Below are 14376 nucleotides of genomic sequence, written 5' to 3'. Positions count from 1 at the left end.
GTAGTCACCGAAAAATCACCAAGTGGGACAGGCCCTTAAGACACTGGAACTGCAGATAGACACAGACTGCTGGAGTAACTCAACGGGTCAGGCAACATCTGTGGAGAACATGGATGCAGGTTGACTGGTTGCATCAGGGCCTCGGTTCAGCCACTTGAACGCCCAGGAGCGAAGAAGACCGGCAAAAGTGGTCCATATGAACCCGAGGGGTAACTGTCTTACGCAGAGGGTGGTGGGTGTATGGAACGAGCCGCTAGGTCGTTGAGGCTGGGACTATCGTAAGGTTTAAACAACATTTGGACAGGTACATGGATAGGGTAGGTTTAGAGGGATGTGGGCCTTCTAAACGCAGGCTGGTGGGACCAATGTAGATAATAGACAATAGACAATAGGTGCAGGAGTAGGCCATTCGGACCTTCGAGCCAGCACCGCCATTCATGGCTGATCATCCCCAATCAGTACCCCGTTCCTGCCTTCTCCCCATATCCTCTGACTCCGCTATTTTTAAGAGCTCTATCTAGCTCTCTCTTGAAAGTATCCAGAGAACTGGCCTCCACCACCCTCTGAGGCAGAGAATTCCACAGACTCACTACTCTCTGTGAGAAAAACTGTTTCCTCGTCTCCGTTCTAAATGGCTTACTCCTTATTCTTAAACTGTGGCCCCTGGTTCTGGACTCCCCCAACATCGGGAACATGTTTCCTGCCTCTAGCGTGTCCAAATCCTTAACAATCTTATATGTTTGATGAGGCATATTAGTCGGCATGGGCAGGTCAGGCCAAAGGGTCTGTTGCATGCTATGACCATGGGTTACCATGGAATAGTTGGGCCGAAGGACCTGTTTCCATGCTGTATGACCATGACTATGGTCAGAATGGGTAAGCTGACGCGATCTATTCCCCTCATGATTTTGTGCACCTCTCTACGGTCACCCCTCATCCTCCTGCGCTCCAAGGAATAGAGTCCTTGTCTACTCAACCCCTCCATTTACCTGATTGACTCTGGGGATAAGACTCTGTATGTTCGCCCAGTTTAATAAGGCTGGTCTAAACGCAGTTTGCAGTTACTTGGAATAAGAGGAAGCCAAGATTTCCGAACAAGATTTATTATTTTTAGACATGGGATGTGATTTATTTTTGGCAACCTTACTGCGCTGAGGAAACAAAGCAAGGAGAGGAAGTTGATATGGGAAACAGATTTGAGGATTTCTGTTCCAACCTGAAGGAATTTCATTCTGAAAACAAGTGTTGCAAAGTCTGAGTCTATTGTGCTCGTCCAAGATGCAGGCAAAACAATCGACAGAAATGGGCGGAGAAATGGCAGATGGAGTTTAATCCGAGCAGGTGTCGGTCGGGTCAGGTCGGGGAGAGTCCCCTTCCCCCCACCATGGGTACCATGTAATCCCGTGCTACCCGCTCCATGGGCGGATAGTCGGCGACTAAACCGTCTCCCCCACCTGGTTTACCAGGTGAGGAGGGGGCTGTGGACCCCCAGCAGGACCAAAAACAAGACCTGTCAAAGGGCGGATGAGCTCCTAGCGAGCCAACGGCCGTCCACACTTCAGTAGAAGTTGCGATCACTGTCGTACACGGTGTTGTAAGGAATGATGATAAAGAGCGCGCGCACACACACACACCCACACCCACGCACGCACGCACACACACACACACACACGCACCCACACACACACACACACACACACACACACACACACACACACACACACACACACACGCACCCACACACACACACACGCACACACACACACACACACACACACACACACACCCACGCACACACACACACACACACACACACACACACACACACACACACACACACACACGCACCCACACACGCACACACGCACACACACACACACACACACGCACACACACACACACGCACACGCACACGCACACACACACCCACCCACGCACGCACACCCTATACTTCCAGCGGCGGAAGTCCGCAGGAACTGGAAGACAGAGATGTGTGGTGCATCCTTCACCGTGCCCGTCGGAAACCAGCGCCACTGCGTCGCTAATGTTCTCGATGATGAAAATATCAAGAGTCAAGAGAGTTTTATTGTCATGTGTCCCAGATAGAACAATGACATTCTTCCTTTCAGCGGCACGGCAGAATCTCTAAACATTGTGCACTGTAGACATGTGTAGTTCCACAGCGCGGAAACAGGACCTTCAGCCCAACACGCCTATGCCGGCCAACATGTCCCAGCTACACTAGTCCCACCTGCCTGCGTTTGGCCCATATCCCTCTCAACCTGTCCGATCCATGTACCTGTCCAAGTGTTTCTTGAACGTTGGGATAGTCCCAGCCTCAACGACCTCCTCCAGCAGCTTGTTCTGTACATCCACCACCCTCTGTGTGAAAAAATTGCCCCTCAGGTTCCAATCCAATCTTTCCCCACTCACAAACCTACGTCCATTGGGTCTTGATTCCCTACTATGGGTATAAGACTCTGTACATTCACTTGATGAAGATTTTATTTTAAGTTCATAAGTTCTAGGAGCAGAATGAGGCTATTAGGCCCATCTAGTCTACTCCGCCATTTAATCATGGCTGACCTATCTCTCCCTCCTAACCCCCCATTCTCCCCATAACCCCTGACACCCGCACTAATCAAGAATCTATCTATCTCTGCCTTAAAAATATCCACTGACTTGGCCTCCACAACCGTCTGTGGCAAAGAATTCCACAGATTCACCACCCTCTGACTAAAGAAATTCCTCCTCATCTCCTTCCTAAAGGAACGTCCTATAATTCTGAGGCTGTGGCCTCTAGTCCGAGACTCTCCCACTAGTGGAAACATCCTCCCCACATCCACTCTGTCCAGGCCTTTCACTATTTGGCAAGTTTCAATGAGGTTTTCCCCTCATCCTTATAAACTACAGTTTAATAATGTTTGTCTAAATGCAGTTTGCAATTATTTTGGTCACAGATTTTCTGACTATATTTATTATATTTAGACATGAGATTCACCTGATCTATACCCCTCATGAAGAGTGGTCTTCTCCCAAAATGTCGGCTATCCACTCCCTCACAGATGCTGCCTGACCTGCTGAGTTTAGACTTTAGACATTAGAGATACAACACGGAAACAGATCCTTCGGCCTACGGAGACTGCGTCGACCAGCGATCACCCCGTACACTAGCACTGTCCTACACACACTATTAGCTATTTTTACCAAAGCCGATTAACTACAAACTTATACATCAGCCGGCAGAAGGGTCTCGACCCGAAACTTCGCCAATTCAATAGACAATAGATAATAGACAATAGGTGCAGGAGTAGGCCATTCGGCCCTCCGAGCCAGCACCGCCATTCAATGTGATCATGGCTGATCATCCCCAATCAGTACCCCGTTCCTGCCTTCTCCCCATATCCCCGTTATTTTTAAGAGCCCTATCTAGCTCTCTCTTGAAAGCATCCAGAGAACCAGCCTCCACCGCCCTCTGAGGCAGAGAATTCCACAGACTCACAATTCTCTGTGAGAAAAGGTGTTTCCTTGTCTCTGTTCTAAATGGCTTACCCCTTATTCTTAAACTGTGGCCCCTGGTTCTGGACTCCCCAACGTCGGGAACATGTTTCCTGCCTCTGTTTCATTAAGATATCCTCTCATCCTTCTAAACTCCAGAGTATACAAGCCCAGCTGCTCCATTCTCCCAGCATACGACAGTCCCGCCAACCCGGGAATTAAGCTGGTGAACCTATGCTGTACTCCCTCCATAGCAAGAATGACCTTCCTCAAATTATTCCTTCTCTCCATAGATGCTGCCTCACCCACTGAGTTTCTTCAGCATTTTTGTCTGCCATCATTGGGATTAGTTGGTGTTCAGAGATAAAGCATGGAAACAAGCATCTTTGGCCCACTGAGTCCGCACCGACCAGTGATCACCCCATAGACTAACACTATCTTACACACTGGGAACAATTTTCCATTTACAGAAGCCAATTGTTAATGGGAGTGTGGGAGGAAACATAGAAACATAGAAAATAGATGCAGGAGTAGGCCATTCGGCCCTTCAATATGATCATGGCTGATCAGCAACTCAGTATCCTGTACCTGCCTTCTCTCCATACCCCCTGATCCCCTTAGCCACAAGGGCCACATCTATCTCCCTCTTAAATATAGCCAATGAAATGGCCTCAACTACCTTCAGAGAATTCCAGACATTCACCACTCTCTGTGTAAAAAATGATTTTCTCATCTCGGTCCTAAAAGACTTCCCCCTTATCCTTAAACTATGACCCCTTGTTCTGGACTTCCCCAACATCGGGAACAATCTTCCTGCATCCAGCCTGTCCAACCCCTTAAGAACTTTGTAAGTTTCTATAAGATCCCCCCTCAATCTTCTAAATTCTAGCGAGTACAAGCCGAGTCTATCCAGTCTTTCTTCATATGAAAGTCCTGACATCCCAGGAATCAGTCTGGTGAACCTTCTCTGTACTCCCTCTATGGCAAGAATGTCTTTCCTCAGATTTGGAGACCAAAACTGTACGCAATACTCCCGGTGTGGTCTCACCAAGACCCTGTACAACTGCAGTAGAACCTCCCTGCTCCTATACTCAAATCCTTTTGCTATGAATGCTAACATACCATTCGCTTTCTTTACTGCCTGCTGCACCTGCATGCCTACTTTCAATGACTGATGTACCATGACACCCAGGTCTCGTTGCATCTCCTCTTTTCCTAATCCGGAGGATCCGGAGAAAACCCACGCAGGTCACGGGGAGAACGTACAAACTCCATAGTCGGGATCGAACCCGGCGCTGTGAGGCAGCAACTCTGCCGCTGCGCCACCGTGCCATCCCTCCGGTACTTTGTGCTTTACTCCAGATGCCAGCACCTGCAGTCTCTTGTATCTGCGGCCTATAACTTAAGTTTTCAAAGCTGGCAATTGGACAATAACATGTGGGGCCGTTGTTGAGAACGCAGCGAGCCTGCAGCTGATGTAATGGTCACCCTGGGGATTGTGTGAAGGTATTAGATACTTGCCTTGGGGCAACAATACATGACCTTGCATCTTAATGTTTGGTGAGAAAAGCTGGAACATCTGCAATAAGCAGGAAGTGGGAGAAAATATTAAATATGTAGGAAGGAACTGCAGGTGCTGGTTTACACCGAGATTGTCACAAAGTGTTGGAGTAACTCATTTAATTAAAATTTATTTAGATGAGAATTTAATCAGCATTTAATTTGATTGAAATATTTTATTTATTATATCTGTCGATATTCTCAAACTTAATAAGATGAGAATTTACATCAGCATTTAGAGTGCTGGAGTTCAGGCAGCATCTGAGGGAATGGCAATGTTTCAGAATTTATTACTCAAGGACACGCGATGATGATCGGTGAGCCTGGGTCAGAACACTGGGAGAGCAGGAATGACCCTGGGGATGAGTGGGTTAACATGTGATGAGTGTTTGACGGCATACCTGCCTTCTCCCCATAACCCGACACCCGTACTAATCAAGAATTTGTCTATCTCTGCCTTAAAAATATCCACTGACTTGGCCTCCACTGCCGTCTGTGGCAAAGAATTCCACAGATTCACCACCCTCTGACTAAAGAAATTCCTCCCCATCTCCTTGCTAAAGGAAGGTCATTTAATTCTGAGGCTGTGACCTCTGGTCCTAGACTCTCCCACTAGTGGAAACATCCTCTCCACATACACTCTATCCAGGCCTTTCACTATTCGGTAAGTTTCAATGAGGTAACCCCCCTCATCCTTCTAAACTCCAGCGAGTACAGGCCCAGTGCCGTCAAACGCTGACAATAAATCATGAAGTCACATCATCCAAATCCAGCGAGCAGGGACATTCTTCTCTGTAATGCCAGGTCATCGAGGCAAAGAGTGATGCAGTGTGGAAACAGGCCCTTCAGCCCAACTTGCCCACACCGGCCAACATGTCCCATCTACACTAATCCCACCTGCCTGCTTTTGGCCCAGGACAGGAATAGGCAGCGGTGGAGTTGCCGCCTCATAGTGCCAGAGACCCGGGTTCCATCCTGACCACTGGTGCTGTCTGTACGGAGTTTGCACGTTCTCACCGTGACCCACGTGGGTTTTCTCCGGGTGTTCCGGTTTCCTCCCAACATTCCAAAGACGTGCGGGTTTGTCAGTCAACTGCCTTGCCACAATTGTAAAAAATTGTCCCTCGTGTGTGTGTGTGTGTGTGTGTGTGTGTGTGTGTGTGTGTGTGTGTGTGTGTGTGTGTGTGTGTGTGTGTGTGTGTGTGTGTGTGTGTGTGTGTGTGTGTGTGTGTGTGTGTGTGTGTGTGTGTGTGTGTGTGTGTGTGTGTGTGTGTGTGTGTGTGTGTGTGTGTGTGTGTGTGTGTGTGTGTGTGTGTGTGTGTGTGTGTGTGTGTGTGTGTGGGTGTGTGTGTGTGTGTGTGTGTGTGTGTGTGTGTGTGTGTGTGTGTGTGTGTGTGTGTGTGTGTGCGTGTGTGTGTGTGTGATAGTGCTGTGTGTGCTGGGATCGCTGGTCGGCGTGGACTGGGTGGGCCGCTGGGATCGCTGGTCGGCGTGGACTGGGTGGGCCGATGGGCCTGTTCTCTAAAACTAAACTAAACTAGTGGATACAGTAAACTAGTGAACCTGCGAGACAAGTATGGAGCACGCCCATGCACGCAGAGGCAGCAACATCAAAATAAAATCATTTATGGACATATTTTAAAGAAAATTATGATAAGGGCTTTGCTTATTAATATCTGGCTAAATCCAAAGAAGCAGTTGATTGAAAGCATGTTGCTCTATCTAATCGCCTGGAAATGAGCGGCCTCATGTCAAAACTTTCTTCCTGCAGATAACTTAATGTGCATAAATCAACAGGATGCTCTTAAATTAACAGATTATGGAAACAATTACTTTGTGCACAGCAGTAATTACAGTCATATTTATAGTTTAGTTTTTAGTTTTAGTGACACAGAGCTGAAACAGGCCCTTCGGCCCACGAGTCCGCACCGACCAGTGATCCCCGCACACTAACACTATCCTACACACACACTAGGGATAATTGACATTTACACCAAGCCAATTCACCTACAATCCTTCACGTCTTTGGAGTGTGGGAGGAAAGCGAAGATCTCAGAGAAATCTCGGAGCTGGAGACGTGAGACGTGAGGGGCAAGGGCCGGTGGGAGGGTGGGCCGGGGTGATGCCTCCCAGCGCCTTCAACGCCGGTGGCAGGAGGCACCCCCGGGTCACAGAGATGGCCGGGCGAGGAGAGGAGAGGAGAGGAGAGGAGAGGAGAGGAGAGGAGAGGAGAGGGAGGTGGCTTCGCGGGAACTGTTCCAGTACATCGAGTGCCCACGGGCTGCCCGGTCTTTGGACTTTAAACAATGGCGCTAAAATGGCGGCGCCCGCAGGCGTATTACACAGTATAATAAATTTTGCTGTGCGGTTACGTGTGTGACTAATAAAGCACCACTGAACTATCGTAGTCAGGATGGAACCCAGTCTCATGGACAATAGGTGCAGGAGGCGGCCATTCGGCCCTTCGAGTCAGCACCGCCATGCAATGTGATTATGGCTGATCATCCACAATCAGTACCCCGTTCCTGCCTTCTCCCCATATCCCCGACTCCGCTAGCCCCGAGAGCTAAATCTAACTCTCTTTTAAATTTATCCAGTGAATTGGCATTCAATGGCAGAGAATTCCTCAGCCATGATCACAGTGAATGGCGGTGCAGGCTTGAAGGGCCATATGGCCTAATCCTGCACCTACTGTCCGTTGTCTTTTGTCTATTGTCTATTGTCTAAATTCACAACTCTCTGGGTGAAAAAGATTTTTTCTCATCTGAGTTTTAAATAGCCTCCCCCTTTATTCTTAGACTGTGCCCCCGGTTCTGAACTGCCCCCCCCCCCAACCCCCTCCAACATGGGGAACATTTCTCCTGCATCTAGCCTGTCCAGTCCTTTTATAATTGTATACATTTCTATAAGATGCAAGGCAACAACCCTACCGCTGCGCCACTGTGCCGTCCCTGATGGGCCAAATGGCCCTAATAGCCATAATACAGTAGATGATGAAAGGGGGGGGGGGGGGGGGGTAGGAGATTGCAACCCTCACGTGGTCCACACTGTATTTTCGACGAATGCAATCAGCCTGGCGTGCACAAACAGAAGATGAAACAGAACAAGAATGCTGGAGAAACTCAGCGGTTGAGGCGGCATCTATGGAGCAAAGGGAATAGGCGACGTTTCGGGTCGAGATCCTTCTTCAGACTGATGTCGAGACCCTTCTTCAGACTGATGTCGAGACCCTTCTTCAGGCTGATGTCGAGTTGAGGTGGGAGGAGTGGGAAGGGGGGAGGGGTGGACCCCCCCACCTCCACATCAGTCTGAAGAAGGGTCTCGACCGGAAACGTCACCCATCCCTTCGCTCCATAGATGCTGCCTGCCTCACCCGCTGAGTTTCTCCAGCATTTTGTGTCGACCTTCGATTCTTCCAGCATCTGCAGTTCTTTCTTAAACATCAAACAGAACAATTTGTCTTGTTACAACTTTAAGGGCCTGTCACACTTACGTGTCCTTGGCACGCAAATTTCGCGACCTCGTGGTCGCGTTGAGGCGTAGGGGCATCGCGCGGCCATGCGAGGCCGGTCCCACTGAGAAGCGTGGAGGGGTATGTTGGTGTGCGCGGTATCGTGTGGGGCTCCGAAGTTTTTGTAGCGAACAAAATCCTTGCGCGCCAACGACCTGTCGCGGAACTGACGGCCAAAGTGGGACAGGCACAAGACCCGTGCGCAACGCAACGTCTCACCTCCAACAGCAGCGGACCGGATCCGCCCCCACTCCTACTCCCAGAACGGGGCCAAGAAAATTGAAGATAGACACAAAATGCTGGAGTAACTCAGCGGGACCGGCAGCATCTATGGAGAGAAGCAATGGGTGACGTTTCGGGTCAAGACCCTTCTTTCAGACGGAAGAAGAGTCTCGACACGAAACGTCACCCATTGCTTCTCTCCAGAGATGCTTCCAGTCCCGCTGAGTTACTCCTGCATTTTGTGTCCATCTTCAACTGACGTTGCGCGCTCCAGACGGCTGTGCGGGCGCATGAAATCGCTCCCGACCTTCGCGGGACCACCGCGCCTCAACGCGACCACGAGGTCACGTAATTAGCGTGCCGAGGACACGCAAGTGGGACAGGCCCTTTAGGCTGTGCACGCCCTACGCGTGAAAAAGCTGAGGGGGATTAGTCACCTGATCAGGACACATTGATTGTCGCAGCGTTTCCAGAGGCAGTGGTAACATTCGTTGGCGATGGCGAAGATGTGCGGTGCGAGTTCGCCCAGTTGGTGCGCGCCGTAATCCTCCATCGCCTTCTTGTCATAAAGTCCACTAATGGGCTTGTACGGATTGACCGAGACCAGGATGGAGCCAATAAAAGTCTGTAAACAAATCCAAAATAAGACAATCATCAGTTCTACAATTCCTAATGTAAGTTCTACATTTTGAGGAAGGAATTCTTGTTATTGTGGGAGTGCAGCGTAGGTTTACAAGGTTAATTCCCGGGATGGCGGGACTGTCATATGCTGAGAGAATGCTGAGAGAATGGGGCGGCTGGGCTTGCTATTCTCTGGAGAAAAAGAACAGGTGATGTTTCGGGTCGAGACCCTTCTTTAGACCTGTACTTGGATAGGAAAGGTTTGGAAGTATTTGGGCCAAACGCGAGCAGGTGGGATAACGTAGTTGTTTGGAGCTAATTTTTAATTGGACTTTATATTGCACTCAGGTTACCACTGGTGGACTTCAATCAAGTTGTAGAAACATCTCAAGGACATTCAATGGAATCAGGATGAACCTAAGCTCAATTTTGAGTGTCATAGCAAAATTCCATTTATCATGTACAGTGGCTTGCAAAAGTTTTCATACCCCTTGAACTTTTCCACATTTTGTCACGTTACAACCACAAACGTAAATGTATTTTATTGGGATTTTATGTGATAGACCAACACAAAGTGGCGCATAATTGTGAAGTGGAAGGAAAATGATACATGGTTTTCAAATTTTTTTACAAATAAAAAACTGAAAAGTGTGACATGCAAAAGTATTCAGCCCCCCGAGTCAATACTTTGTAGAACCACCTTTCGCTGCAATTACAGCTGCAAGTCTTTTGGGGTATGCCTCTACCAGCTTTGCACATCTAGAGACTGACATTTTTGCCCATTCTTCTTTGCAAAATAGCTCAAGCTCAGTCAGATTGGATGGAGAACGTCTGTGAACAGCAATTTTCAAGTCTTGCCAGAGATTCTCAATTGGATTTAGGTCTGGACTTTGACTGGGACATTCTAACACATGAATATGCTTTGATCTAAACCATTCCATTGGAGCTCTGGCTGTATTTTTAGGGTCGTTGTCCTGCTGGAAAGTGAACCTCCGCCCCAGTCTCAAGTCTTTTGCAGACTCTAACAGGTTTTCTTCCAAGATTGCCCTGTATTTGGCTCCATCCATCTTCCCATCAACTCTGACCAGCTTCCCTGTCCCTGCTGAAGAAAAGCATCCCCACAGCATGATGCTGCCACCACCATGTTTCACAGTGGGGATGGTGTGTTCAGGGTGATGTGCAATGTTAGTTTTCCGCCACACATAGCGTTTTGCATTTAGGCCAAAAACTTCAATTTTGGTCTCATCTGACCAGAGCACCTTCCTCCACATGTTTGCTGTGTCCCCCACATGGCTTGTGGCAAACTGCAAACGGGACTTCTTATGGCTTTTTTTCAACAATGGCTTTCTTCTTGCCACTCTTCCTTAAAGGCCCGATTTGTGGAGTGCACGACTAATAGTTGGCCTGTGGACAGATTCTCCCACCTGAGCTGTGGATCTCTGCAGCTCCTCCAGTGTTACCATGGGCCTCTTGGCTGCTTCTCTGATCAATGCTCTCCTTGCCCGGCCTGTCAGTTTAGGTGGACGGCCATGTCTTGGTAGGTTTGCAGTTGTGCCATACTCTTTCCATTTTCAGATGATGGATTGAACAGTGCTCCATGAGATGTTCAAAGCTGGGAATATTTTTTTATAACCTAACCCTGCTTTAAACTTCTCCACAACTTTATCCCTGACCTGTCTGGTGTGCTCCTTGGGCTTCATGATGCTGTTTGTTCACTAATGTTCTCTAACAAACCTCTGAGGCCCTCACAGAACAGCTGTATTTATACTGAGATTAGATTACACACAAGTGGACTCTATTTACTAATTAGGTGACTTCTGAAGGCAATTGGTTGCACTGGATTTTATTTAGGGGTATTAGAGTAAAGGGGGCTGAATACTTTTGCACGCCACGCTTTTCAGTTTTTTATTTGTAAAAAAATTTGAAAACCATGTATCATTTTCCTTCCACTTCACAATTATGTGCCACTTTGTGTTGGTCTATCACATAAAATCCCAATAAAATACATTTACGTTTGTGGTTGTAACGTGACAAAATGTGGAAAAGTTGCAAGCCACCGTATCTGTACACTGTGAATGGCTTGACTGTGATCATGTATTAGAGCAAGGGTGGGCAACCTTGTTCTGCATCGGGGCCGGGACGCACGTCTGCGAGCGGATGGCGGACCACACCACAAGGTGGACGAAAATGCTGGAGAAACTCAGCGGGTGAGGCAGCCTCGCGCAATCCTCGCATGAAAAAGACTACAAAAAGTAGTCAACACTGCCCAGTCCATCAACGGCTCTGACCTCCCCACCATCGAGGGGATCTATCGCAGTCGCTGATTCAAAAAGGCTGGCAGCATCATCAAGGACCCACACCATCCTGACCACACACTCATCTCCCCTCTACCTTCAGGTAGAAGGTACAGGAGCCTGAAGACTGCAACGTCCAGGTTCAGGAATAGCTACTTCCCCACAGCCATCAGGCTATTGAACTCAACTCAAACAAAACTCTGAACATTAATAGCCCATTATTAGTTTATTTGCACTTTATCTGTTTTATTTATTCATTTTTATTATTCATGTGTGTGTATATATTTATGCAATAGTATATGGACACACTGATCAGTTCTGTATTCATGCCTTCTATATTCTGTTGTGCTGAAGCAAAGCAAGAATGTCATTGTCCTATCTGGGACACAATAAACTCTCTTGAATCTTGATTTTTTTGGTCTCCCTTCGATTTTTCCAGCATCGGCAGTTCCTTCTTAAACGTGTTCACAGAAGGTGCGCGGACGTGCCGGGGCTTTGCGCAGGATGCGGTACAGACAGAGCTCGGCCGCGCTTGGTGGGCCGGATGATTACGGGTTACGGGCCGCATTCGGCCCGGGGGCCGTAGGTTGCCGACCCCCTGGTGTAGACTGATGGGAACATTTTTCAGTTGGGTGGTGGTGGGTGTATGGAACAAGCTGCCAGAGGAGGTCGGTGCAGCAGGGATTATGACTCATGACTCATACGAAGCCAAGTATGTTTTGCAACTTACGAGGAATTTGATTTATGTTTTGCATCAATGATTTGCAGCCGCCAGCATTTAAAACACATCTGGGCAAGCACATGGATGGGGCAGGTTTAGAGGGATATGGGGCCAAATGCAGGCAGGTGGGACTGGCGTAGATGGGGCCTGTTGGTTAGCATGGATGGGTTGTATGACTCTGTGAGTGTACAATATGTAGGAAATACAGCTCTAATTGCTTCAGAGAATTCTGTGGTGAACTGACTTATGGAATCAGAGTGTCCTTTGTGGTGAAAGCTCTTGCGTAAGGGTTTGGAGTCAACTATTCTCTGAATTTGACTTGGTCACGAAGATGGAAAGATGGCAGCTTTAGTTTTGTTTAGAGAGACAGCTCGGAAACAGACCCTTCGGCCCACTGAGTTCATGCCAACCAACAATCACCCGTTCAATAGATAATAGACAATAGGTGCAGGAGTAGGCCATTCGACCCTTCGAGCCAGCACCGCCATTCACTGTTATCATGGCTGATCATCCACAATCAGTACCCCGTTCCTGCCTTCTCTTCATACCCCTTGACTCCGCTATCTTTAAGATCTCGATCTAACTCTCTCTTGAAAGTATCCAGAGAATAGGCCTCCACCGCCCTCTCAGGCAGAGAATTCCACAGATTCACAACTCTCTGGGTGAAAAAGTTTTTCCTCATCTCCGTTTGAAATGGCTTACTCCTTATTCTTAAACTGTGGCCCCTGGTTCTGGACTCCCCCCAACATCGGGAACATGTTTCCTGCCTCTAGCGTGTCCAAACCCTTAATAATCTTATATGTTTTACTAAGATATCCTCTCATCCTTCTAAATTCCAGTGTATACAAGCCCAGTCGCTCCATTCTTTCAACACATGACAGTCCCGCCATCCCGGGAATTAACCTAATTCACACTAGTTCTGTGTTATCCTACTCTCTCATCTAGTCATAAATCAAAGGCCTGTTGAGTCTACTCCGCTGTGAGGCAGCAACTCTACCGCTGCGCCACTGTGGCAGCTAACACCTCTCATGCTTTTACACGCCTCTATAAGATTTCAATGTAAAAAGCAGGTTGACTGAAGGAAAGAAATGCTGGCCCTCTGCTCCGACAGTGTATTCGCTGTGAGGCAGCGACTCTACCGCTGACACGGTCGGAATTAGGCCACGTGGACCATCAAGTCTGCTCCGCCATTCAATCGGAGAACGGAGACATGGAAACACTATTCTCACAGAGAGTGGTGAGTCTGTGGAATTCTCTGCCTCAGGGGGCGGTGGAGGCAGGTTCTCTGGATGCTTTCAAGAGAGAGAGCTAGATAGAGCTCTTAAAAATAGCGGAGTCAGGGGATATGGAGAGAAGGCAGGAACGGGGTACTGATTGGGGATGATCAGCCATGATCACATTGAATGGCGGTGCTGGCTCGAAGGGCCAAATGACCTACTCCTGCACCTATTGTCTATTGTCCATTGTTAATCCTATCTGATCTGTATCTCACTCCTAAACCCATTCTCCTGCCTTCTGGTGGGTGAAAGGGCCTGTTTCCGCACTGTATCTCTAAACTAAACACTATCTAAAGCCAGACTTGGGTCTGGAGAACATCAACAATTTAACTGTTGAGAGGCTGCTGAGAGCCAAGTGTGAATCGAGATTCCTTCTGTCAACACAGGTCCACATTGTTGAACGCAGGCCAAATGTTATACCCCTTTATCTGTACACTGTGGACGGCTTGATTGTAATCATGTACTGTCTTTCCGCTGACGGAAAGCACGCAACAAAAAGCTTTTCACTGTAGCTCGGTGCACGCGACAATAAACTAAACTGAATTAAAAAGTCTCCACATCCTTGATATCGCAAAGCCAACTTCCACCGAACACACCCTGCTCCTGTGCATTTCACATGGGGCGGCACGGCCGTGGAGTTGCTGCTCTAGAGAGACCCAGGTTCGATCCTGG

General features: G+C 48.3%; 1 protein-coding gene across 1 annotated transcript in view; it reads right to left on the bottom strand.

Annotated features, from left to right (window-relative positions):
- The window catches only part of LOC129705356 (unconventional myosin-X-like), a 208885-nt gene that overhangs the window by 102276 nt on the left and 92233 nt on the right, over window positions 1–14376 (bottom strand). Inside the window, 1 exon segment of the mRNA XM_055648890.1 lies at window positions 9229–9416. Within this exon segment, the coding sequence (XP_055504865.1) occupies window positions 9229–9416 (188 nt within the window).

The sequence above is a fragment of the Leucoraja erinacea genome, chromosome 2 (genome assembly GCF_028641065.1).
Source record: "Leucoraja erinacea ecotype New England chromosome 2, Leri_hhj_1, whole genome shotgun sequence".
In the NCBI taxonomy this organism is placed as follows: Eukaryota; Metazoa; Chordata; class Chondrichthyes; order Rajiformes; family Rajidae; genus Leucoraja; species Leucoraja erinaceus.
The sequence above is the reverse complement of the archived record's forward strand: the minus strand, read 5'-3'. Positions and strand labels throughout refer to the sequence as shown.